This window comes from Sturnira hondurensis, unplaced genomic scaffold (assembly GCF_014824575.4).
Source record: "Sturnira hondurensis isolate 20B ecotype Veracruz unplaced genomic scaffold, ASM1482457v3 Scaffold0005791, whole genome shotgun sequence".
NCBI classification, from domain to species: Eukaryota; Metazoa; Chordata; class Mammalia; order Chiroptera; family Phyllostomidae; genus Sturnira; species Sturnira hondurensis.
This window is the reverse complement of record NW_028078422.1, coordinates 9829-35048: the sequence shown is the minus strand read 5'-3', so window position 1 is coordinate 35048 and position 25220 is coordinate 9829. Positions and strand designations below refer to the sequence as shown.

At 57.7% G+C, this 25220-nt stretch overlaps 1 protein-coding gene across 2 annotated transcripts; it reads left to right on the top strand.

Annotated features, from left to right (window-relative positions):
• The first annotated feature begins 362 nt into the window (after positions 1–362).
• On the top strand, positions 363–23361 carry LTBP4 (latent transforming growth factor beta binding protein 4). Of its 2 annotated transcripts, XM_037047442.1 has the most exons (31): positions 363–648; positions 3981–4172; positions 4344–4591; positions 4664–4766; positions 5153–5227; positions 5319–5441; positions 5937–6101; positions 6784–6933; positions 7044–7084; positions 7121–7187; positions 7777–7908; positions 7993–8118; positions 8853–8978; positions 9490–9732; positions 10182–10307; positions 10395–10514; positions 11344–11472; positions 11655–11780; positions 12133–12255; positions 12443–12574; positions 14360–14491; positions 14571–14696; positions 15787–15933; positions 17515–17781; positions 17944–18015; positions 18257–18385; positions 18567–18713; positions 19693–19845; positions 20755–21123; positions 21483–21635; positions 22926–23361. In XM_037047442.1, the coding sequence occupies exons 1-31, from the start codon at positions 399–401 to the stop codon at positions 23078–23080; spliced, it is 4647 nt and encodes a 1548-aa protein (XP_036903337.1). In that variant the 5' UTR covers positions 363–398; the 3' UTR covers positions 23081–23361. The 2 variants fall into 2 exon arrangements, with proteins under 2 accessions (XP_036903337.1, XP_036903336.1); XM_037047441.1 differs by having other exon boundaries at positions 7044–7187.
• Positions 23362–25220: the final 1859 nt, after the last annotated feature.

Sequence of the window (25220 nt, the reverse complement as noted above, 5' to 3'; positions counted from 1 at the left end):
TCTCTCTGTGCCTAGGGCAGAGAATCAGCCCTTAGCCGCCACCCCAAATGCGGCCCCCACTTCGCCTTCCTCTTTATGGATTCAGCCCTGACTGGGGAGAAATGGGCCCGCCCCCACCTGTTCCCTTCCTCGCCGCTCCCCTGCGGGCCCCATTCACTTGTTGGTGCGAGGGGGAGACAGAGGGGGCGCCCCCCTCCCCCTGCGAGTCTAGCGCCCAGCCTGCGCGCCTCTGGCTGTGCGCCCAGCCCCACGCGCCCCCGCGCGGCCGCCGGGGAGGGAGTGGTGGGGAGGGGGGGCCTGAGCGGGGGCGCGGCCGTCCTCCCCCGCGGGCGGGCGGGCGCGGCCGGGCCCCTCGGGCGGGCCCGGGCGGCGGCGCGGCGGAGCGCGGCGCTGCAGCCATGGCGGGCGGCGCGCGGCTGCTCTGGGTGTCGCTATTGGTGCTGCTAGAGCTGCTCCGGCCGCAGCCCGGACACAGCCAGCTGCGAGAGCGCCTCCGCGTGCGCTTTACCCCAGCGGTGTGCAGCCTGCGCTGCGTCCATGGGCCCACCGGCCCTCGCTGTACCCCGATCTGCGCGCCCCGCAACACCACCAGCGTGGACAGCGGCGCGCCCGGCGGGGCGGCCCCGGGGGGACCCGGCTTCCGCGCCTGTGAGTGCGGGGTGGTGGTCCCGAGGGAGGAAGGAGAAACCCGCGGGGATGGGGGAGACAGTCCCCCTGGGAGAGGGAGCCCAGATTCCCTGTGCAGGGGGATCCCTGATTACTTAAGGAAGGGAGCTTCAAATTCCTGATTTGGGGTTGGGTCCGTAGGGTCCTGATTTTTCAAGCAATGGGGCTTCTCGGGGACCTGTGGGGTCCCACGTGAGGGGCCTGAGGCCGACTTCCCAGCCTTTGAGTCAGAGTTAGGGATGCCAGAATTGAGGGCCCTGAGAGCTGTGGTAAAGGGGGCCTGAGTTCTGAGACCGTAATGGGTCCCTGAAGACCTAGGGAGAGTTTCGGGGCCCTGGGTGGGGGGCGCCGTTTCTGCATCTGTGGGTCAGAGGGATTAGGAAAGTCCAGGGAGGGGGCGCCTGCGTGGAGGGAGATTGGGATGAAGAAAGTGACCAGAGAGCTGAGAGAGGGTCCATAGAAGGAGAGTGTCTGCAGAACCCTGAGTTGCAAGGGTCACACGTGGGAGAGAAAGCCAGATAGGAGGCCTAGGGGATGGGGTGATCCTCTGGGGGCAGAGCAGACAGGAGGAGCGTCCGCACCGGGCACCCCTAGAGATAGGTAGCCCCTGGGGACTTCAGGTGAGGTGGAGAAAATGGGCCACCTGTTTGCCCCAGAATGTGGGGGTGGGGGGGCTCTCAGGGTCTGAGCCTATCTGCCCCCAACCCAAGAGGCCCTCTGGAGTGGGGAGTGGGGGCCCCTGGCGCCGAGAACTCGCCCAGCCTGGCCCCGAGCCAACCCAGCCCTAGAGGCGTGAGCTCATCTCCCGCCTGAGCCCCCGCCTGCTGCCACCCCTTCTCTCCTCCCCTTCCTCCCTCCTTCCTTCACTCCCGCCCAGCCCTGCCCCAAGGAGCCCGTGCCAGGCGCCGTGCCCAGGCGGGTGCCAAGCCCCTGGAGGCACAAGGAGGGGGGGGCATGTGAAGGGAACCTGACCTCGGCAGGACCCCAATGTCCTCAGCTCCTCACTTCTCCAGGGGCAAGGGGAGTGGAGTTGGCCATGCATGTCTAGCGGCTTGCCCAGGCCTGAGAGCCCTCAGGGAGCTGGGCGGGGGCCTGTGTTCAGGCTAACAGAAGGTGGAGAAATGCTCTTTCAGGCTGGGAAATGCCCCCAGACTTAGCCTGATTACCACAACCCCCAGCAGAGACCTTTTCTATTTTTGAATCTTGATTCCCAGTTAAGCCTCTCCTAGGCCTGTCACTCGCTCAAGGGCCCCTATTAAAGCCTCTTGGGGAGCCCAGAGTTCCTGCCCTCAATCCCCCCAGCAATAGACTCCAGCGAATTTCCCTCCCTCCCATTCTTCTGATGTAACCCCCCAAACTCTGTCCCTCACCAGAGAACTGTGTAGTATTTTCTCTGGGCTCCTGCTCCCCCACTATTCTGGAGAAGCCTAAGATTGCAAACTCTGTACACTGATAACTCCATTTCCTAGCCCAATTCTCTTCCCACAAAGACTACCATTTTTCTTATATTTGCAACTGAGTCCCGTTAGAAATTCGCAATCCCAGTCTTTCCAAGTCCTGCTCTTTCAGCGGACCCCCTGCCCAGGAACTTCTCATTCATCTATCTTTAGAGAACTCCAGAGTTGGTCTTGATTAACTGATTCTCCCAAGAGGACTTCAGACACCGGTCAGCCGCTAAACAGAAGACTCAGGCACCTAATACTTTAGCTGGGAGAGGAGGGGAAATTCTACAGCATCGTAGAGTTTTCCCAGACTACTGAAGCTCTCCTGTGCTGGGGACTCGCAGAAGTTCTTCTTCTCACCTTGTTCTCACTACCCTCAAACAGGCCATCCCCTAGAAGGCAGGAGAGTCCTCTCTTCTAGGTGGTTCTCCCCGAAAGGACTTAAGGGACTCCTGTTGAATGGGTTCCTTAGTTCCTCTAAGCTAGGTTCTTTCTCTTAATATTCCAGAAAACTTAAGCTGCCTTTGAACCCCAGAGTACTGCCCTCTGGCTGATTTCCTCCCTGGAGTCCAGTCTCTTTACCCTTCTACATTGAGGGGCTCTGTCTATGCATTTCTCTCTCCAGTGTGTGGTTCAGAATACCACACACGCCTTCCCGGATGGCCTCGGCGCCTGCCCCCTTCCTTCTCTCCGCACAGCTGTCTCCAGCTGTTTTCGGTCACCCCTGGGGAGAAAGGGAGGGGGTGCCCTCGAAGCGTATGTCCGGCCTTCTTTGGCTCAGCGGGCCAGGGCTCCCCAAAGATCCGGAATGTGGAGCCACCGCCCTACCCCGGCCGCGCCCCTCTCTTTGTTTACCCCGCCGCACAGCTGGCAGTGCCCCTCCCAGAGGTGGCCCGGGGCCCAGCGAGGGCGCGCAGAGAGAGGAAGCGCGTTCCCGCTGGGGGCCCCGCCCCGGGGATCCTGGAAGCGGGAAGAGAGAGCTAGAGCTCAGGAGCCTGAGCCAACGGCGAGGTGGGCGGAGACACAGTGCGGTGGGCGGAGCTAAAACGCCCTGATAGCCTGCTGATGGAGTGGGAGGGGCGTGAACGAATAAGCCGGAGCAAATCAGCATGTGGAAAGAAGGTGGGCGGAGATAAAGGCAGCTAGTTGGACCGCTCGATAGGCGGGGTTTAGAATTCCGCGGGTAGAAGGTGATGTGGGCGGGGTTGCAAGGGGGCGTGGTGCCAGGGAGGGACTAAAATGTGGTTTTTGTCAATGCAAGGGACCGGCTGGGATTTCGAGGCTGGAACAGCAAAACTCGAAGACCGACGAGAGATGGGCGGGGCTAAATACTCGTGGAAGGGACCAAATATGTGGTGACAGAAGATTTGACTTTGGGTGGTGGCTACACAAGGCAATATATAGATACACATCATAGAAATGCACGCGTGAAATATATGATCTTATTAACCAATGTCACCCCAACAAACTTATTAACAATAAATAAGCACGTGCTTATGGAAAACTGGAGGGGGCAGGGCTAAGCCAGATGGGTGGGGATAGAGTTGCGTGGGCGGGGCCGGTACTCTGGGAAGTCAGTCAGAAAGTGGGACTCCAGAGGGACAGTGGAGTAACAGGAAAATGAATGAAGAACGGGAGGGCGTGGCGAACCGACCCAGTGGGCGAAGCTGTACCACAGAGGTCTGGAAAATGCAGGTAGCTAAGCATTGGTGGAGGTGGCACAGAACAGCTCACGGTATAGCGACTAAGCACTGGGTGATACCTTTGAGGGTTTAGTTGTAATGTCAGGGATCGAGCTAGTTTGGGCGCACTGGCCCCAGGGATGCCCGCCAGAAGGGTTGTTGACTCTGAGTGTCCTCGCTCTACCCCTAGTCCTGTGTCCCTTGATCTGTCACAACGGCGGTGTGTGCGTGAAGCCTGACCGCTGCCTCTGTCCCCCGGACTTTGCTGGGAAGTTCTGCCAGTTGCATTCCTCGGGCGCCCGGCCGCCGGCCCCAGCCATGCCAGGCCTCACCCGCTCGGTGTACACCATGCCAGTGGCCAACCACCGGGACGACGAGCACGGTGAGGAGAGTGCGGCCCGGGTCCTCTCCTAACCTTGTGTCTACCACCTCGCCGTTTCTCTGGCCCCCATCTTTTCTGCCTTCCCCCAGTACCCTTCTCCAGTGCACTCTTTCCCTCTTTCCTAGCCCAGTTCTGTAAGACATCCCTTTGCTCCGCGGTGCCTCCCTCCAGGCGTGGCGTCTATGGTGAGCGTCCACGTGGAGCACCCGCAGGAGGCGTCCGTGGTGGTGCACCAGGTGGAGCGTGTGTCCGGCCCTTGGAATGTGGCAGACGCGGAGGCAGTGGCTCGGGCGGAGGCGGCAGCTCGGGCGGAGGCCGCGGCACCCTACACGGTGCTGGCACAGAACGCTCCGCGTGAGGACAGCTACTCAGACGCCTCAGGCTTTGGCTACTGCTTTCGGGAGCTGCGTGGAGGCGAAGTGAGTGGAGGCTGGTGGGGAGGGGTCCCCCATGTGTGCGCAGGGACTTGCTTACCCAACACTTCCCCACAGTGCACTTCCCCGCTGCCCGGGCTCAGGACCCAGGAAGTCTGCTGCGGAGGGGCCGGTGTGGCCTGGGGCGTTCATGACTGTCGGTCGTGTTCCGAGCACCTGGGTAAGTCTCAGGACCTTTTGGAGGTGCCTGGAGCTGGGGAGGGGTGAGAGCCCCATCCCGCCCCCTTTGCACTCTGCCCAGAGATAAACCCAGTTCACACATTAGCCATGTTTACCCGGTTGTGGTGGTCACTTCCAGTCTGGACCCGTCCATATGGTTCTGAATTTGACTGCTCTGTTCTCACCCTGCTTTTGTGCCATGGCCCCAGTCATACATTTCTGAAACCTCCCACGTGACCTTCAGTCAGACTGCCAGCTTTAATTAAGGCTGACCTTGCACTCAAACAACACCCAACATCTTTTAATCCGTCCCTCCCCCACTTTTGTCCCTGCCCATTCCATTCTCGCTCCCCTTGCCCCTGGCACACCCCTCACCTCTCTCTACAGGGAACTCCAACCGGGTGGGAGCCCCAGACGGCCCGTGTCCAGCTGGCTTTGAAAGGGTTAATGGGTCTTGCCAAGGTGAGTGGGGCAGAGGTTGGAGGGACCTAGCTCTGGGGGCAGGGGCGGCAGGTAGTCGGGCGCCACTAGGACCACCCATTCCTCCCTGCAGATGTGGATGAGTGCGCAACCGGGGGGCGCTGCCAACACGGGGAGTGTGCCAACACGCACGGTGGGTACACGTGCGTGTGCCCTGATGGCTTCCTGCTGGACTCATCCCGCAGCAGCTGCATCTGTGAGCCACCCAGGGAAGGGGCGAGGCCGGGTCCCCTGTCCCCGCTCCCCTGCTCTGCCCTCAGACCTCATCCCAGAACGTCCCTGGACCTTTAATTCCCTTAGGCACCTCCAGGTCCCCCAAGACTCCCAGGCCTCTTACTAGAGCCCTCGGAGACTTCCCGGGGCTCTCGTTTCTAAGAAGCCGTTTCTAAGAAGGCCTCAGAACTTTTGGATCCAATCCCTTCAGATCCCCAGGCTTCCTTCAGCTCTCTCAGCCCCTCAAATCCCTTCACCTCCCCCCCCACCAGACCTTCAGACCCTGAGATCCTTCTCAGATTGTCTCATCCAGCCCTTCAGACTCTCCTCAGGCCCCAATCTCTTTCTGGCCTCCAGACCCCTCTTGGGCCTCTCCTAAACGCCCCATCGAACCCACCAATCCCGCCCTAGGTGCCCTACTTCTCAGCTCCCGTCCCCTCCTAACTCCTCACTGAAAAATTTTCTTCCCCTCCCCCAGCCCAACACGTGATCTCTGAGGCCAAGGGGCCCTGCTTCCGCGTGCTCCGCGATGGCGGCTGCTCACTGCCCATTCTGCGCAACATCACCAAACAGATTTGTTGCTGTAGCCGCGTGGGCAAAGCCTGGGGTCGGGGGTGCCAGCTCTGCCCACCCTTCGGCTCAGGTGAGGGCCTCCTACTGGGCCAACCGCTAGACTCTAGGCCCCGCCCCCGGCCCCGCCCCCCAGCGCTGTGGCTCGCAGCCCTCAAACTTGGTTGGGCGAGTCTTGGCCACCGTCCCAGCCTCTAAGACCCGCTGCCCTCGGACCGAACTCCATCCAGGCCACATCTGCCCCTGAGACACACTACCTTAAGTTAGACTGGGTTCTCTGAGCGTCACCTCCAGCTTTGGCCACTCCTGGCTCTTCAGATTTGCTGCTTGCCCTGCGGTGTCTACTTGCTTTAGCCAAGTCCCCGGCTCCTGAGACACTGTCTTCCGCACGGGCTCCAGCTGGGGTCCTGCCCCAGGCACACCCTCCCTGAGGCATTTCCCCGGGAATCTAGCTTCTGCCCAAACCAAACCCCGACTGTTTCCTGGCCTTCAGCCTAGTCTCTGTAGGCCTGGAAACCAGACCCTACCATGATCCCAAATACGAAAACCATCCTTGGTCCCATATTTGGCCTCTGAGACACCCCATTCTTTGATAAAGGTACCACCCCATTCCATCAACTAATCTGAACTCCTGATACACTCCCAGGCCAACCCCCACCCCTAGCCAAGGCAAGACCCTAGTCTCTCTCTCTCTCTCTCTCTCTGTCATTCCCTCCTGCTTTCATGTCCCCTCTCCCTTCCTTTCCTTTTCCCAGAGGGTTTTCGGGAGATCTGCCCTGCCGGCCCTGGCTACCACTACTCGGCCTCCGACCTCCGCTACAACACCAGACCCCTGAGCCAGGAGCCACCTCGAGTTTCCCTCAGCCAACCCCGTGCCCCACCCTCCACCCCTCGGTCACCCACAGGTGAGCTGGCTTCTGGAGGAGGGGATGTTGTCTCTCATGAGGACAGGAAGAGAGAGGAGAGGGGACACCCAAATCCAGGTCTCCACTCAATGATAGCCTTTCTTTACCAGGATTTCTGCCCACCCATCGCCCAGAACCTCGGCCTGAGCCCCGGCCTGAGCCCCGGCCTGAGCCCCAGCCTGAGCCTCGGCCTGGCCCTGAGCTTCCCCCACCCAGCATCCCATCCTGGATTGGTCCTGAGGTCCCTGAATCAGGTTTGATAGAGGGAATCCAGGGAATTGGTGGGGTGTGACAGGCGGAAGTCTTAGGGGGAGGTTTCCAGGCTAGAACGAGCAGGGATGAGACAGCCAGAGGAGTTGAGGAGGGTGGGAAGAGATAAAAGGGTGGAGAGCTGTGTGGTGGTTGCCTCAAGAGCTGGAGTCAGACAGGCCTGGGTTCGAGTTCTCTGTTACCTGGGGAAACCATTGAACTTCAACCTCCTCATCTGTAAAATAGGAATCATTGTGAGGATTCAATGAGCTGTCTATAACGTGTCTGGCACATAGTAAATGCTCAGTTAATGGCACAAATATTTTCATGAGAGCACAAAGAACGTATCTGAGGCAGAGAACTAGAGAGCAAAATATATTAAAATGGAGAGTTTAGGGTTGTATTATGGGGAAACTTAGGGAGAGGATCTGATGAGCACATCCCACGATCAAAGAGGATGGTCATGGGTGGAAGAGGGCTTTGGGAGGGATGTGCATGAAGGTGTTTTAGGCAGAGGATCTGAGGGGATTGTACTGGGATGAATGGGACAGAGGATTCAGAGATGGGAGAACCCTGGCTGACTGGACCCCCCAGGTCCCTCCGCGGGCATGTGTCAGCGCAATCCCCAGGTCTGTGGCCCCGGACGCTGCATCCCACGGCCCAGTGGCTACACCTGCGTGTGTGATTCCGGCTTCTGGCTCAACCCTCAGGGCACACGCTGCACTGGTGAGCTAGACCGAGTGGGTTGTCGGAGGTGGGGCGGAGGACTGTGCCGGGTCACCCACTGACAAGTCCCCTCCGTACCCTTAGACCTGGACGAATGTCGCCGCACGCCCCCGCCCTGTTCTCCTGGGCGTTGCGAAAACACGCCAGGCAGCTATCGTTGTGTGTGCGGCCCGGGCTTTCGAGCAGGCCCGCGCGCTACGGAGTGCCTGGGTGAGAAGCCTGCCTCCCTGGCTCCAGAGTTCACCTCCGCACGGATCTCGGGCCGCCGCTCCCTCCAGAGCAGTCCCCGCCCTCTCACGCTCCCCCGAACCGCGTTAGTCCGACTACTGCAGCCCTGGCCTCTGGCCCTCCCTTGGGCCTCTCCACTGCCTTGTCCCGCCCAGCTGGTCCCTCCGGTCCCGGGCGGACCCCTACCCTCCTATTGCTCGCTCAACCCTTTTCTCGGACCAGGTCCGAGCTCCTCCCCTCTGGGCTCCGCCCCTCCAAGTGCCAGACTGGCCCCCGCCGGCCCCCTGGACCTCGCCCCTGTCCCACTGCCGAAACCCATCTACTGAGTGCGACCCCCGATCCCCACCCTGCCACACCAGTGCCCCTCCCAAGATCGCTCCTGCCGCCCCTTTGCTCGGTCCCCCCAAAATTTTCCTTCTCTTCTTGCCCTGCCCAGGCTCTGTTCTTCCCACATTGCCCCCTTCACCGTTCACCTCTCGGCCTCCGGCCTGGTGGGGGCCCCAGATCCTGTCCTGCCTTCCCCACTCAAGCCCCGCCTTCGTCTTAAATCTGTCTACTTCGATTCCCTCCTCACCGCCCTGGTCTCCCGCCCATCCTGGCTGCGGCCCTAGTCTGGCTCCGCCCCTGCCCGGCTAGCCTCCCTGAGACCGCGGGGCGTGGGGGAGTGGAGGGAGGAGTGTCGGCCCCGGTTCCAGCCGCCCGGTTTGTGCCCGCAGACGTGGACGAGTGCCACCGCGTGCCGCCACCCTGTGACCGCGGGCGCTGTGAGAACACGCCAGGCAGCTTCCTGTGCGTGTGCCCCGCTGGGTACCAGGCTGCGCCCCACGGAGCAGGCTGCCAGGGTGAGGGGCTGGAAGGGGCGGAGGGGAAGGGGTTGTGGGGGGAAGGGCAGAGCGGTAGTGGTGAGGGCTGGAGAGACTGAGCGATGAGGCTGACTGATGGGGACAGAGGCCAGGTTCTGAGAACCAGACGTGAGGCCTGATGACTGTGGCAACAGTGACATGAGGATGCAGAGGCCAAGTGACAGGAAACAGAAGGACTGAGTCATGGAGGGGGGATCGGTCACTTATAGGGCACAGCGTAGAAGGAGGCCCACACTGGTGGGTTCTAGGCAGAGTTCTAAGGAAGGCAGGGAGCTTATAACAGAGACTGAAAAGGTGGGGGGCGGGGGTGGAGTTTGGACAGTTAGAATGATGAGAGATAGGGTGGCAGAATCAAGAGAAGGTGGGAGAGTGATGGAGGATGGAGTGTGGAGTGCCGGGGACCATATGATAGAGAGTGGAAAGGCGAAGTGACAGAGCTCGGGGGGCAGACTGTAAATGGGGTGCATAAAGGGGTTCCTTGCCCTTGCAGATGTGGACGAATGCATCCAGAGCCCGGGCCTCTGTGGCCGAGGGGTCTGTAAGAACCTGCCCGGCTCTTTCCGCTGTGTTTGCCCGGCTGGCTTCCGGGGCTCGGCATGTGAAGAGGATGTGGACGAGTGTGCCCAGGAGCCACCACCCTGTGGGCCAGGCCGCTGTGACAACACAGCAGGCTCCTATCACTGTGCCTGCCCTGCCGGCTTCCGATCCCGAGGGCCAGGGGCCCCCTGCCAAGGTGAGGATTCTGGGTCCGAGCACACTCCACCCCCACCTACCTTGGGGACTGGAGAGAGACAGCACTGGGGAACAGAGAGGCAGGGTGATGGAGCTCAGTGGTGGAGGATGAGTCAGAGGGTAGAGGGGACTGAGAGGGAGGGGGAGTCTCACTCCAGAGTCTTCTCCCCTTTCTCCAAATATGAAGGTATTCTCCATATCACCCCTTTTTGGATGCTACTCTCGTGCTTGTGGGACCACTGAGGAGGGGACAGCTCTGAGGCAGGAAGGCAACATGCAGGAGGTGGTGTCCAGGCCTTACCCTGACCATTAGTGGGAAACGGGGAAGGAGGGAGCAGCCTAGACAAAGTCCAGGAGGCTGTCTCCAGACTGGAATGCCGAGGAGGGTAGTGATGGCGATGGAAATGGGTCCCAGCCGCTCCCTCAGCCCACTGGTTCCCTCTGCCCCAGATGTGGATGAATGTGCCCGCAGCCCCCCGCCCTGTGCGTATGGCCGGTGTGAGAACACAGAAGGCAGCTTCCAGTGCACCTGCCCGACAGGCTTCCAACCCAACTCTGCTGGCTCTGAGTGCGAGGGTGAGGCCAGGGAGGGAGGGAGGACTGTGGATGGGCGAGGGGGCTATTGGGCTGCTCCTTCAAAGACATGCTCTCCCCTGCCCCCAGATGTGGATGAGTGTGAGAACCACCTGGCATGTCCTGGGCAGGAGTGTGTGAACTCACCCGGCTCCTTCCAGTGCAGGGCTTGTCCTGCCGGCTACCACCTGCACCGTGGGCGATGTACTGGTGAGAACAGGCTCCTTCTACCTGGGACCTGCATCATGACTTCTGACTGAGATGGTGACCCTTGTCCTGGACTACCACCCAGACCTGATCTATAACCTCCCAACCTTGACCTCAATTCCCTTACCTGAACTACAACCCATGACCCTGAATGTGACTTCTTACTCTGTGACCCATGAACCCTCAACTTGATATTTGACCCTAACCATGATCCTTGCTAATAACCCAACCACAGAACTATAGCAATCATGACCCTCTTGACCCTGCCTGTTTCTGGCCCTGTATGTGACTGACCTGTGACCCCTGAACTTGACCGTGACATTTGACCTAACCATAACTCCTGACTATAACTCTGACCACAATCCCTGACTGTGTGACCCTTGATCCTGTTGCTTTCACTGCCCCTGTCTCTTCTCAGAGCCCCTTCCTTGGGGCCTGATTGGGTTCATGATCCCTGGCCCCAACCCCTGACCCTAGCTGAGCTCCGTTCCCGGTCACTGACTCTGACCCCTGACCCATCAGAATGCCATCCAATGATCCTGGTGTGTAATACCCAATCTCTAACTCTAATTAATTTCTGACCCCTGTACCAGTCCAGAGTCCCTTCCCCTGACCCCAGGATACTGGCACAGGGGGTTCCTAGAAACCCAGGCCCACAAGACCCCCAACTGTGGTCCCCAGAATCAGAGAAATCGTGTCTCCTCAGCCCACTCCTGCCATGGATCCTTCACCTCATATTGAACCCAAGACACTTCTCACCACATCCTTACCCCAAGGGAATGGTCCTGGGTGTCTCTAGACTGGACCCCTGCTGAAACCCCCCTTCCCACAGATGTGAACGAGTGCAGTTCAGGCGCTTCCTGCGGCCCCCACGGCCACTGCACAAACACCGAAGGCTCCTTCCACTGCAGCTGCGCGCCTGGCTACCGGGCGCCGCCTGGCCGGCCCGGGCCCTGTGCAGGTGGGCAGGATGCGACAAGGGCGGGAGAGCCTGCGAGAGGGAGGTGGGAATGGGACTGAGGGGCTGTGGGTGGAGCTTAGATGCCCACCTCTAGGAATGCAGCTTGGGGGCAAAGTTGCCTCTTTGTGGGCGGGGTTCGGGGCGGTCCGGTGACCCTCAGGTCTGTCTCCTGGGTGTTCTAGACGTGAACGAGTGCCTTGAGGGTGACTTTTGCTTCCCCCACGGCGAGTGCCTCAACACCGACGGCTCCTTTGCCTGTACTTGTGCCCCCGGCTACCGGCCCGGACCTCGTGAAGCCTCCTGTCTCGGTCTGTACCCAGGCTAAGCCTGGACCCGGAAAGGGTGATCTTACATCAAGACAGTAGAAGAAGGTGGAATGGGGAATCTTCATTTTGGACTGCGTTTTGGGGGCGGGGCTTGTGGGCCCAGTGGTGGAGCAGGGAGGGGCGGGGCTTGAATAGCTGGGCCGCGATTTGAAAGGATGAAGCCTAAACCCATTGGAGGGGTTGGGCTTGCAGAGAGGGAAGGAACCTAAGACAAGTTGGGGAAGGCGTTAAAGGCCTTGGAGCCGGAGTGGTGAGGAGGGGGGTGGCGAAGGGGCGTGGCCTGACAGGTCGAGCAGAGGAAGAGGTGGTCCCAGTTTTGGACACTGTCCTGCAGACATTGATGAGTGCAGCGAGGAAGACCTCTGCCAGGGCGGCGTCTGTACCAACACCGACGGCTCCTTCGAGTGCGTCTGTCCTCCGGGACACCGCGCCGGCCCGGACCTCGCCTCCTGCCTCGGTGAGAGGCCCCGCCCGGCCTGACCCCTCCTTTCTTTCCTCTGCTTCTGTCTCCTATCCTCTGCCCTCTTCTTTGCGTCTCTGCCTCCTCCTCCTGTCTTTTCCCCTTCTCGATACCCGCATCTTTTCTCCTTTGCTTCTCTACCGCCCCTGCTTCCCGCATCTGACCGCCCTGCCTCACCCCTCAGACGTGGACGAATGTCGTGAGAGGGGCCCAGCCCTCTGCGGCTCCCAGCGTTGTGAGAATTCCCCCGGTTCCTACCGCTGTGTCCGAAACTGCGACCCTGGTTACAACGCGGGCCCTGAAGGCACCTGTGACGGTGAGACAGCCCCTCCCGCCCCTAAGTTCCTGGAGTTGGTTTCCTCTGGGCCCGCCTGTCTCACGGACTTGTGGGAGGGAAGGGGCCCCAACCAACGCACTAACTCTATCTCCATCTCTATGATGGGAATGAGGCACCAGTGGGTTTTTTCTTTAATTTTTTATTTGTCAATTACAGTTGACATGCAATATTATTTTAATTTAAAAACCTGTTTTAGTGCGTCTTGTACTTTCTTGTGAAGGCGTGGTGGGAGGATGGGGAAAGTCACCACTACCAGGAACAGGCCAAGCCTCACTTCCAGAAGCAGCCCATGCCCCCTCTTCCTGTTGAGTTATCTCAGTAAAACATCTCTAACCTCAGAACAGTCGGCTGCCGCGCCCCCACCCCGTCTCCCTCCCACCTGATTTCCAATGAAAACTCCTTGTTTGTCCCTCTTCAGGTCTCCTGTCTTTGGACCCGTCCTCCTCACACCTTCTACCACTCACCCTCCTCCCAACTGTCCCCCAAAAGAGGCGCAACCTTGGCTCTCCCAGGACCCACCCTTTCCCAGTGAGGAACTCCCCGGGGTTTCTCTAAGCACTGGCCCCTGACCACTTAACCTCCGCCCTTCAAAGGGCTATTTGTCTCTCCAGATGCGGCCCTTGGCCTGTCCTTCTGCAGGTCTTGGGAAGTACAGGGCGACACCTTCCGGCTTCTGCTCCACCTTCAGACCACCCTTTGCCTACTGTTCTCATTTTCAATGCCTTCCCACCCCTCCATCCGCCCCCCACCACACCCTTCGCCTCCCAGCCCCTCTGCCCCATTCCCCTAGCAGGTTCTGGCGAGGTACTGGCGGAGACAGCAGGCCAGGACTAATCTAAGACATTGTTTTGGGTGGAGTGTGGGTCAGCATTTTGTGGAACAGATGAAATGACTGTGGGCTGCCCGTGGCTCTCTGGTTGCCAGACCTCTGACTCATGGAAACCTGGGTCCAGGGGTTCTCGTTCACTAATTCCACAAGTGTGCACAGGGCACCCGCTGTGTGCCAGACACCAGGAGTGCAGCCGGCAGGAAGTTGAACAAAATTTCGGCCTTTGTGGAGCTGATGTGGGGAGGGGGGATGGACAGACGATGCATAGGTCATTTTTTGGTCTTTCCATTGATTTATTTCTATTTCTTTTTAAAATTATATTTTGTTGGTTATGCTATTACAGTGGTCCCAATTTTTTCCTCCTTTGCCCCCCTCCACCCAACACCCCTCCACTCCCTTACATAGGTAAGTTAATTCAAAACTCACTCAGCAGACAATTTGGGGCACCTACTGCATGTCAGGTGCTGTCCTGTGCCCTGGGAGTGCCGTGGAGAACACGGCCGACACAGTCCCTGCTGGCGTGGAGTTTGCGTTCTAGGGAGGTGGCGATGAAATACGGTCAAGTTTAAAAAGAAGCATAGAACGGGATAAAGGGACAGAGACGACAGGGCAGTGGGGGAGGGGTACTAGGAGGGCTTGACCTGGACACTCGAGTGAAGTGAGGGAGGAAGCCATGCAGATAGCTGAGGGAAAAATGTTCCCGACAGAGGGGACAGCAAGTGCAGAAGCCTGAGGTGGGACCACGTCTGGGCTTGGTGAGCAGCGGCAATGAGGCCTTGGGAATTGCCGTCACTGTCAGTCTTTAGAAGCTCAGACTCCTAGAATATGCGATTCACAGACTCCTCAGTCATGAGAGCTGAACGTGGCGTCAGGAACCTGTGAATCCAGGCCTGTGACCCCCTCCTTCTTCCCTCACACTGTGCTGGCTCTTGCAGACGTGGACGAGTGCCGAGAACACGGCCCGGCGATCTGCGGGGCCCAGCGCTGTGAAAACACTCCTGGCTCCTACCGCTGCGTGCCAGCCTGCGATCCCGGCTACCAGCCCACGCCTGGGGGCGGATGCCAGGGTGGGTGTCCGTCAGGCACTGGGTGAGCTGCGGGGGAGATAGGAGGTCCAGCCATGGCCTGATTGTCTACTGGTTGCAGATGTGGACGAATGCCGGAACCTGTCCTTTTGCGGGGCCCATGCTATGTGTCAGAACCTGCCTGGCTCCTTCCAGTGCCTCTGTGACCAGGGCTACGAGGGGGCGCGGGACGGGCGTCACTGCGTGGGTACGGGGGCCCCAGGGGTGGGTGGGGCCAAAGGGTCTCGAAGAGATTGGTCAGGCCCCGCCCCTCTTCGTAAATCTGAACCATGTGGACTTTGGGGGTGTGGAATCCAGACCTTGGGATGTAAGGTCATCTTCATGTCAGGAAAACCTCTTCATTCACATTATATCTGGGGGATGTTTTTTAAAAATTGTAGCGTATGTAAAATGCAGTCAATTAAAATGTACATAAACGTTCTTTATTTTTCCTCAACATTTTATGAGGAAAAACATATAGTGTGACCTATATCCTATTATTATCATTTTATTATACTTGCTTCCTCATATATCTACCCATTAATCCACCTAATTTTTAAGGTAGATTTAAAATGAAATTACAGTCATCAGTACTACTTCTTTCTAAATTCTTCAGTATGCATATCATTTACCAGAGTTTGATGTGTGTTTATAGATATTTTCACTTGCAGTTTAATCTACACACAGTGAAATGCATGAATCTTAATTATACATCCTCAAGTTTTGACAGATGCCAACACAACAGGCTATATTTCTTTAAAAGGAATTAAAACCATGAGGTCATAGGATAGAATTGAACTCCAGGCCCAAGTGGATCCAGGAACTGTAGCGAGGCTACCTGTCTGCCTCCCTCAGCTCTGCTTTCCTCTGTCGCATTTTCAGACAGACCCTCTCTTCACAACGACAGAGGTGGCCCCAGCACCTCTGGCTTAACATCCTCAGCTTGGCGGCCCTAGCAACAGAGGGAGGCTCTTTCTCAGTGTTTTCAGCCCGAATCCCAGGACTGGCTTTGATTGGCCCAGCTGAGTCACTGCTTATCTCTGTCGTTATCTCAGAGAAATGCAGCAATCTGGTTGGCTGTGCCTGGGACTCGTTCCCACCCCCAGGAGAAGATACAGTTCTCCTCAAAGCACCTGGGCTGAAAACAGAGGCGCAGAAGGCTCCCAAGGGAAAGTCAGGGCTTGTCACCAGAAGAGAAATCACTGACGGGGCCGGGGCCATCGCAAATACCCACTGCATTGGAAAGCTCGGAGTTTACCACCGTTGACTTCCTCTCCCCTGTTGTCTCCCGCTCACAGATGTGAATGAATGTGAAACCCTACAGGGGGTGTGTGGAGCCGCCCTGTGTGAGAACGTAGAAGGCTCCTTCCTCTGTGTCTGCCCCACCAGTCCTGAGGAGTTTGACCCCATGACTGGACGCTGTGTTCCCCCGCGGGCTTCTGCCGGTAAGACTGATGTGTCTATGGAACTGATGGCCGCTTGCCCCACAGAAAATTCACGTGGTTGAACCACTGCTGATGTGGACAGCTGCCATCGGTCAAATGCCATTGTTTCAAACAGCAAAAACCTTCAGAATTCATGAGTTAACCTGGGCAGTGTGACCCAGCAACTGGAGAACTAGATCCTGGCCCTGCCTGACTTTACCAGATTTCTTCATTCAACAAATGTCCACAAGGGCATCCACTGTGTTTAGTCCCTGTTCTGGGCACTGGTGAGACAGGAGGGACCAGGGAAGATCACTCTGTCTTGAAGAGGCTCCCAATGCAGTGGGGACCGACAGAGATGTCACTAGACGGTGACAACCCGAAGACGTCAGGGCTGGGGTGAGGAAGCAGAGTCCAGAGGGAACAAGCCTGACTTGAGGAAAGGTTACTGGGCTGTGGGACTCCACAGGAAGTGCCTGCCCCAGCCTGAGAGAAGAGTTAGGGAGGGCTTCCTGTAGGAGGGGGTGTCTGAACTGAGAGAAGTAGAATGAGTAGAAATGAGCCAGGTGAAGTGGGTGAGGGTAACGTGGGGGACAGAGAGAGTAAGGGCAAGGTTGACCGAGGCCATAGAGGGCCTGGCATGTGGGAGGACCTGCAATAAGTTCAGGGAGGCAAGGGAAGAAGTGGGGAGAGAGAGTCCTCGGGAGAAGGCTGGTGCCAGGTCACACTGACTCACCGTGGTCAGGAGGTTAGACTTGTCCCGAGGTTACCCTGGCGCCACAGAAGGGTTTTGAGCAGGAAGGGAGCCGTAGTCACATTCTGAACCCTCCTCTGGCTGCCATGTGGAGGTGGGTTGGAGGAGGTGACCCTGGGCGCTGAGAGACTGGGGAGCAGGCTGGGGCAGGGCCCAGGCGGAGATGGGGGGACTGGGTCGAGGCAGCAGCCATGGAGGGAAAGAGGGGGCAGGTGAGTGGAACCACTCAGGAGGCCAGTGGACACGCCGTGGGGCTGCCTGGGCGAGGGACAGGTGGCCTGACCCAGGCCTACGTTTGGGGGTGAAAACTCCAAGGCCATTTTGGGACATGCTGGATGTGAGAACCCAGGGAGACATCTGGGAGGTAAGGGAAACCCCCTTCTCCTCCTAGTCAAACTGCAGCTTTGATGACGAGTCCAAGGTCTGGGAGAGTGAGGTAGGGAGGCAAGAAGTACAGAAATTACAGGAGGTAAAAATAGGAGAAAAGGGCTACGACGGAGTGGAGTCTGGTTCTGCCACTTCTGGCTGGGAGCCCTTGGTGCCTCAGTTTCCCAATTTATTTTTTTTAAGATTTTATTTATTTATTTATCTTTAGAGGGGAAGGAGAGAGGGAGAGAAACATCAATGTATGGCTGCCTTTTTTGTGTGTGTCCCCTGCTGGTAGTTAGCCTGCAAGGAACCGGCCTGCAACCCAGGCATATGCCCTGACTGGGAATTGAACCGCGATCGTCTGGTTCGCAGGCACGCGCTCAATCCACTGAGCTATGCCAGCCAGGGCTAGTTTCCCCATTTATTACATGGGGGCTGGAGGTTCAGCCCACACTCACTAAAGCCTCTTACCTCCCCAGGCTCGTTTCCAGGCTCACAGCCCCAGGCACCCGCCAGCCCTGGTCTGCCCGCCAGGCCACCCCCACCACCCCCACCCCGCCGGCCAAGCCCACCTAGGCAGGGACCAGTGGGCAGTGGGCGCCGGGAGTGCTACTTTGACACAGCGGCTCCAGATGCATGTGACAACATCCTGGCGCGGAACGTGACGTGGCAGGAGTGCTGCTGCACTGTGGGGGAGGGCTGGGGCAGCGGCTGCCGCATCCAGCAGTGCCCGAGCACGGAGACAGGTGGGCACGAGCCTGAGGGTCTGGGTGGTGGGCGCGAGGCTGAGAGGTGGGCGGTGAAGGGTGGGTGGGGGCCAGAGTGAACACAGAGACAGGCAGGCATGGGTGAACCCGGTGGGGGGCTGGGATGCTGGAGTCTGGGCCTAGCCTTGTCTCTGTGTGCAGCGGAGTACCAGTCGCTGTGCCCCCACGGCCGGGGCTACCTGGCACCTAGCGGAGACCCAAGCCTCCGGAGAGGTGAGACGGGACTTTAAGCCCCACCCACCTTCAGCCCCCCAGGCCCAGCTCCCGCGCACCCATCACTCTGCCTCCATCTTTCCCCATCTCTATCTCTGGGTCTCTATCGCCATCTCTCAGTCTCTCTCTTTCCTGCTCAAGCCACACAGCCACGCGCCCCCGCACCATCCGGCCCACCCCACACTCTGGCCCTCATCCGTCTCTCTTGGTGGCGGTGCGCCTCTCACCATCCTTCCCGCAGATGTGGACGAGTGCCAGCTGTTCCGAGACCAGGTGTGCAAAAGTGGTGTGTGCGTGAACACGGCCCCAGGCTACTCGTGTTACTGTAGCAACGGCTACTACTACCATTCCCAGCGACTGGAGTGCGTCGGTATGAGCCCCACGTCCACCATTCCCCCAAATACCCTCCACCACGCCAGTCCCCCTCTGGAATGTGGCCACGACTAGTAGGCCGTCCCTCCTGGAGTCCAGACTTTATCCCTGTCAATGCACCTGGGAACGGGGAAAGTGGAGCGGGCTGCTTCTAAACCACTGCCCCCGTGCCGCCCTAGATAACGACGAGTGCGCGGACGAGGAGCCGGCTTGTGAGGGCGGCCGCTGCGTCAACACCGTGGGTTCCTATCACTGCACGTGCGAGCCCCCGCTGGTGCTGGACGGCTCGCAGCGCCGCTGCGTCTCCAACGAGAGCCAGAGCCTCGGTAACCCGGCCTCACGCCCGCCTCGCTCCGCCCAGCCAATTACACCCCGCCCCGTCACGCCCGCGCTGCACAGCCAGGCCCTTGGATCCCACCTCCTTGGCGCATGTTACGTGAATTGGCAGTAGCCCTACCTTATAAGATAAGATGGTTGTGCAAATTTTTAAGGACAGAATAGGGCTCCATCTAAGTGCTAAAGGCGTACTCCCTGTTACTTCCCAATAGTATCTGTGACTCTTTCCGCCTTCTTCTGGGTTTCTGTCTGTAGGCTTTGTAGGCTTTTCTCTGACTGGGACACTTTCTGGGTCTATCATTTCCTCCTACAGGAAGCCCTTTCCGTCCTTCTCCGCGTCTTTGCTTACCCGTTTTGTTTTTTAATTTATTTATCGATTTTGAGAGAGAGAGAAGCATTGATTTGTTATTCCACTTATTTATGCATTCATTGGTTGATTCTTGTATATGTCCTGCCTGGGGATCGAACCCACAACCTTGGCATATTGAAATGATGCTCTAACTAACTGAGCTACCCAGCTAGGGCACCTGTTGGTCCTTGAATCTCTGACTGTTTGGGTGTGTTTGTGTCTATTTCTTTGGGCTTTTTCTCTTTTTTTTTTTGCCCATGGACCCAAACTCTGTTCCTACAGCGTGCCCAAACACTTCATTCAAACAGTTCTCAGAGAGGAAAAGCAACTGTCCCAAGGCCACACAGCCATCCAGGCTTTGTTGGACCGGGCTCTCAGACCCTACGTCCCAGCCACTGGAACCCCTCTTCTCTTCCCTTCTATATGACAGCCTTGTATCCAATCAAGCCCTGTCCTCAATTCAGAACCTTGGAACTGCCTCAGAGGGCTTCTGGGAGTCAGGTCTCAGCTGCTGAGGAGAATGTGTTGATAGAGGCTGCCAGGCCCCAGGAGAGGAGGCCGAGCGTTGGGGAGGCGCTAAGTGTCAGTCCCGCCCTGATGCATGTTGTCTCTGCCCTCAGAGGACAGCCTGGGAGTGTGCTGGCAGGAAGTGGGGGCTGACCTCGTGTGCAGCCGCCCCCGTCTGGACCGCCAGGCCACCTACACAGAGTGCTGCTGCCTCTACGGGGAGGCCTGGGGCATGGACTGCGCCCTCTGCCCTGCCCAGGATTCAGGTACTGCCACCTGCCTGGGTCACGCTCAGAGGCCCTGCCCCTCTGGCTCCCAATCCGGACCCTCAGACCTCCTAGTCTCAGACCCAATGTTGGACCCCCAGACATCCCAGCCCATCCCTAAATCTTGGTCCTTTAGTCCCCAAGTCATATCCCAAAGACCTCTCTGTCTTATCAGCAGGTCCCATAGTTCCATTCCCATAGGGCCCTGAGATCTGGTCTCCCAGACCCTCAACTCCTGGTCTCAGAATCCAGAAACAGCCGTGAGGCCCCCTCCACCAAATTCTGGACTCTTAGACCAGTTGCTCCAGCCCCACCAGCGTGGCCTCTCTGGTCATAACCCACAGGCCTCCAAGTTCCAAATCCTTGGACCCCCCGAATCCAGGTGCCTTAGACCCTAACACAAGGGGCTCTTCAAACCCTCAATCCCCCCAGTCATCAGCCCTGGGGAACCCAGCCCCATCCCCGGCCCAAAGACCCTGCACTCAGTCCTCAGACCTCCAGGTCCTGTGACTCAGACCCCCTACCATGCATCCTGGCCCTTCAGACCCCAGTAGCAATTCCTGGGAATTCCCAGTCCTGGTCCCTAAAACACCAGCACCCCACTTCTGTGGGCTTCTGGTCTGAGTTCCCATGGGTCCCCCAAATTCCAGCACCAAAATTTCTAGCTGCAGTCCTTGGACTTCTGACCCCACTGCCTTCAGATCCTAGTCTCAGCCCTTGGACCCTCAGTCCTGGCTCCAGACCCCCTGATCCTCACCCTGCAAGCCCAGGCCCCTCCTCTGAAGCCCCATCCATGCCTCAGCCCAGGGCCTTCCCACCCTCTCCTCTGAGTTCTTCCCACAGTGGGGACATGAATGGTAGGTGCAAGGCAAGCAGGGGATGACTGTGAGGTTTGGCTCCTGTTCACAGATGACTTTGAGGCCCTGTGCAATGTGCTGCGTCCCCCTGCATATGGCCCTCCGCGGCCAGGTGGCTTTGGACTCCCCTACGAGTATGGTCCAGACCTAGGTCCACCTTACCAGGGCCTTCCGTACGGGCCTGAGTTGTACTCACCACCTGTGCTACCCTATGATCCGTACCCTCCGCCACCTGGGCCGTTTGCCCGCCGGGAGGCCCCCTACGGGGTGCCACCCTTCGACGTGCCCGACTTTGAGGATGATGGTGGCCCCTATGGCGAGTCTGAGGCTCCTGCTCCACCCGGCCCGGGCACCCGCTGGCGCTATCGGTCCCGCGACACCCGTGGCTCCTTCCCAGAGCCTGATGAGCCACGTGAAGATGGTGAGCACTGTGGGCTGATGGGGACTGGGATGAGGACAGAGCTGAGCAAATATGGAGACAGGGAGGAGGGAAGGAGAGAGATGCAGACACAAAGAATTCAGGGGTAGAGACAGGCTCAGGGGGAGATGGGAAAATACAGGTGAAGTCGCAGAGAATAGAGAGAGACATAACTATAGATCCACCAAGAATGAGATGCGTGCGGATAGAGGGAAAGCTAGGGAGAGCACCACAGCGCCCCCTGGAGAGGGATGGACCATTCGGAAGGAGACAGGGATATAGAGCCCAGGGACACTAGCCTTTGGGAAATAAGAGAGAAAAGGCACAGGCCCTGAATCAGGGAGTCCGCGCATTCTCCGCAGGCGCCCGGACTGGGCCTTACCAGGGGCTGGCGTCGGAGGAGTGCGGGATCCTGGACGGCTGTGCGCATGGCCGCTGTGTGCGCGTCCCCGAGGGCTTCACCTGCGACTGCTTCGACGGCTACCGCCTGGATATGACCCGCATGACCTGCGTTGGTGAGGGAATGGCAGGGGCCAGTGGGCGGGGAGAGGGGGGAAGCCCTGACTAAAGGTGGGTACTTCCTGGCTGGTGTAGCTCAGTGGATTGAACGGGGGCCTGTGAACCAAAGCATCGAGGTTCAATTCCCCCGTCAGGGCACATGCCTGCGTTGCAGGCCAGTTCCCAGCAGGGGACGCACGAGAGGCGATCATACATTGATACTTCTCTCCCTCTCTCCTTCCCTTCTCCCCTAAAGATAAATAAATAAAATCTTTAAAAAATGAAAAGAAAAACAAGACTAGAATTTTAAAGGTGGGTACCTAGCGGCATTCAGGGAAGGGCCAGCGGGGAAGGAGCAGCCCGACAAAGGCGAGGTCAGGCCTGAGGGTAGCAGAACTTGGCCCCGGTGCCTGCCTGCACTAGGCTTGAAGCAGGCTGAAGCAGGGCGGAATCCTGAGGGTGTGATGTGTAAGGCCTGGCAGTGCACCCTCGGGTTAATGTGCTTGGTCTCTGGGAGAGCTTAAGTCTCCACATCTGTAAAGTGGGAACATGAATCCTGTTTGCCCGGTTCAGAGAGCAGTAGTACAGGACCCTGCGGCAAAGGGAGAGGCCTCCGACTCAGTCCCGCAATTTGCCGAGTGACCTGGCCAGGTCACTGTCCCTTGCTAAGTTTTATTTTTCACCTGAAGTGACCGTAGCTGCAGAACCCATTTCAAAGAATTGCAAACATCATTAACAGTGATTTACAATGACTCTGTAAATCCAGGCTCAGAAAAGGGGAATTGACTTCCTTGAGGTCTCACAGCCGGGAAGGAGCAGGGGGCCGGCCCTCGGAGCCTTTGGGAGCTGGTCTGAGAGCCTACCGAGCAGAGTGCGGGCCGGCTGCGTGACACTGGGCAGGGGCTCCCCCACGCTGGGCCTCAGTTGGCACATATGCAAAGCTCAATCACAGAACGCACTCCATTGGGTTATTAAGAGGCTAAATTTAACGCAGGTAATATGCTTAACACATGTCTAGTTTGGAGTAAGCATTACTGTGGCTGATACCATCATCAGGATTCTTTTCCTAACAAAAACCTAGTGACTTAGCAGTTACTGTACCCATCTTGCAGAACACAAAGCTGGAGCACAGAGAGGTAAAGCCATGCTCTCAGGCTCCCACAGCCAGCAGATGATACTGGTGGGGTTCGAACCGTCCAGGAGGCTCTGCCTCCACACCCTCCTGCCCCAGGAGCCTCGGGGGACAGGGAGTCGGGCTCCCCGATTCCCAGCCCTGAGTAGCAACACTCCTCTACTCCCCTCCCCAGACATCAACGAGTGTGACGAGGCCGAGCCTGCTGTTCCGCTCTGCATCAACTCGCGCTGCGTCAACACCGATGGCTCATTCCGCTGTATCTGCCGCCCTGGATTCGCACCCTCCCACCAGCCGCACCACTGCACGCCTGCCCGGCCTCGGGCCTGAGCCTGGGTGGCCCCCAGTGCAGTGCCTCCGTGTGCCTGTGCATGAGGGCTCCCTGCGGTGCACTCGCTCCTGCCTGCCTGCTTGCTTGGGCACAGGGATGCCGGACCGGACAGAGTGGACAACTGACCCGCGGATGGAAGTGGGGACGCCCTTCACTGCTCCTGTCACCCTCAATCCCTCTTACCGACGCTGCAGGCCCGGGCCTGGCCCAGTGTCCCCTTCATATTTCTGATCCTTTTTATAAGAGTTTTCCAATTAAAAAACACCTATTTTGTACCTTCTGCCTCTGTCTGCCTACTTCTCAAAGTCTAACTCTAGAGTTTGGTTCTTTTAAAAATTTTTTCTTTTTTCTTTTTAGAGAGAGGGGAAGGGAGGGAGAAAGAGAGGGACAGAAACATGGATGTGTGTGAGAGATACATCCTTAGGTTGCCTCTCACACACCCCCAAATGGGGACCGGGCCTGCAACCCAGGCAGGCACCTTGATAGGGAATGGAACCGACAACCTTTTATTTTGCAGGCCGATGCTCAATCCACTGAGCCACACCAGGCAGGGCTGAAGTTTGTTCTTTGAGCCACTAAATTATATCCTCTTCCCATCCTGACGACTCCTGTTAATTTCCATGCCTGTGGCTTCCCTTGTCTCTTTATCGCTCTCCGCCTTTCTCCTATGTCTCTTTCTCTCACTGTTGTCTCCTTTCCGCTTCATTTTCTCTGCCTGATTCTGTGTCTTTTGGTCTCTGGTTCTACATCCTTTTTTTCCTATCTGTTCCTGTTCCATTCTCTCTCATCTTGAGGCAGAGCTTGCCTCTGGATTTTTTTTTAAGATTTTATTTATTTATTTTTAGAGAGAGGGGAAGGGAAGGAGAAAGACAGGGAGAGAAACACCAATGTGTGGTTGCCTCTCAGAGGCCCCCTACTGGGGACCAGGCCCACAACCCAGGCATGTGCCGTAGACTGGGAATCGAACCAACAACACTTTGCTTTGCAGGCCTGTGCTCAATCCACTGAGCTACACCAGCCAGGGCTACCTCTGGATTTGTAACTACAGCACTGACCTTCTCAATAAGTCCTGCTGGAGCTCCTTCTTCTTCCTCCCTGTGTGGAGCCCCAGCAAGGAATGGGATGGGGTAGCCTCTATTCGGGGTGCTCCCTCACTTCTCAGCTAGGCGGCACCCCAGATTTCCTCAGACTCTCCAAAGAAGTGAAAGCAGTTCTGGGACTAGTGGAACATGGGGGGGAAGGAGTGCCCGGAGGAGTAAACCCGGCCCTGGCTGCAGGTTTGGCTGTGATGAAGCTGGGGGCGGCAGAGCTGGTGGAGGCTGGAATGAGCTATGTGTGTAAGGGTACTGTAGCTGGCGTGGAGCCCCCAGAGCCCCTGCCTAATTCCTGGCCATGTGCAGAGTCCAAAATACCTCCTCCTCAAAGGACATAAAGCAGCTCCCTGGGCATAAACTCGGGGACAGGGGATGGTCAGCAGTGGGGATCTCATTGGCACTAAAACAAAACCAAATCCTGTACCTGTGTCATTCTCCACCCTGTTACTGTTAGGGTCTCAGACACAAATGCTTATGGGACAAGGTGAATGAGGTTGGAGGGCGGCAGGTGCGGGGCGAGAAAACCAGGGCATAAGGGTGAGGATGCGCGACCTGCTTAAAGATTGGGCTGAACCAGGGAAGTCTCTCTGTTTTATTCTTTAAAGATTTTAATTTATTCTTATTAAAAGTTTTATTTACTCATTTTTAGAGAAAGGGGAAGAGAGGGAGAAAGAGAGGGAGAGAAACATCGATATGAGAGAGAAACATTGATCAGTTGCCTCTCGTAGGTGCCCTGGCCAGGGACCAAACCCACGACCCAAGCATGTGCCCTGACTGGGAATGGAACGGCGACCTTTCACCTTGTGGGACGCCGCCCAACCAACTAAGTCACACCAGTCAAGACTAAGTCTCCCTATTTTAAATAATAATATTTAAAAAACTCAGCCTATGGGTCATGTCTGTCCATGAGCTGCCAGCTGTAATATTCCAGGCACAGCCGAAGCTATGTAAATGGGAAACTGGGGCTCCTTCTTGAGCGGAACCCCAGTAACCCACGAGCTTTGGAAGGAGTCGCATTACCACTGGTCCTGTGGAGCATTATACC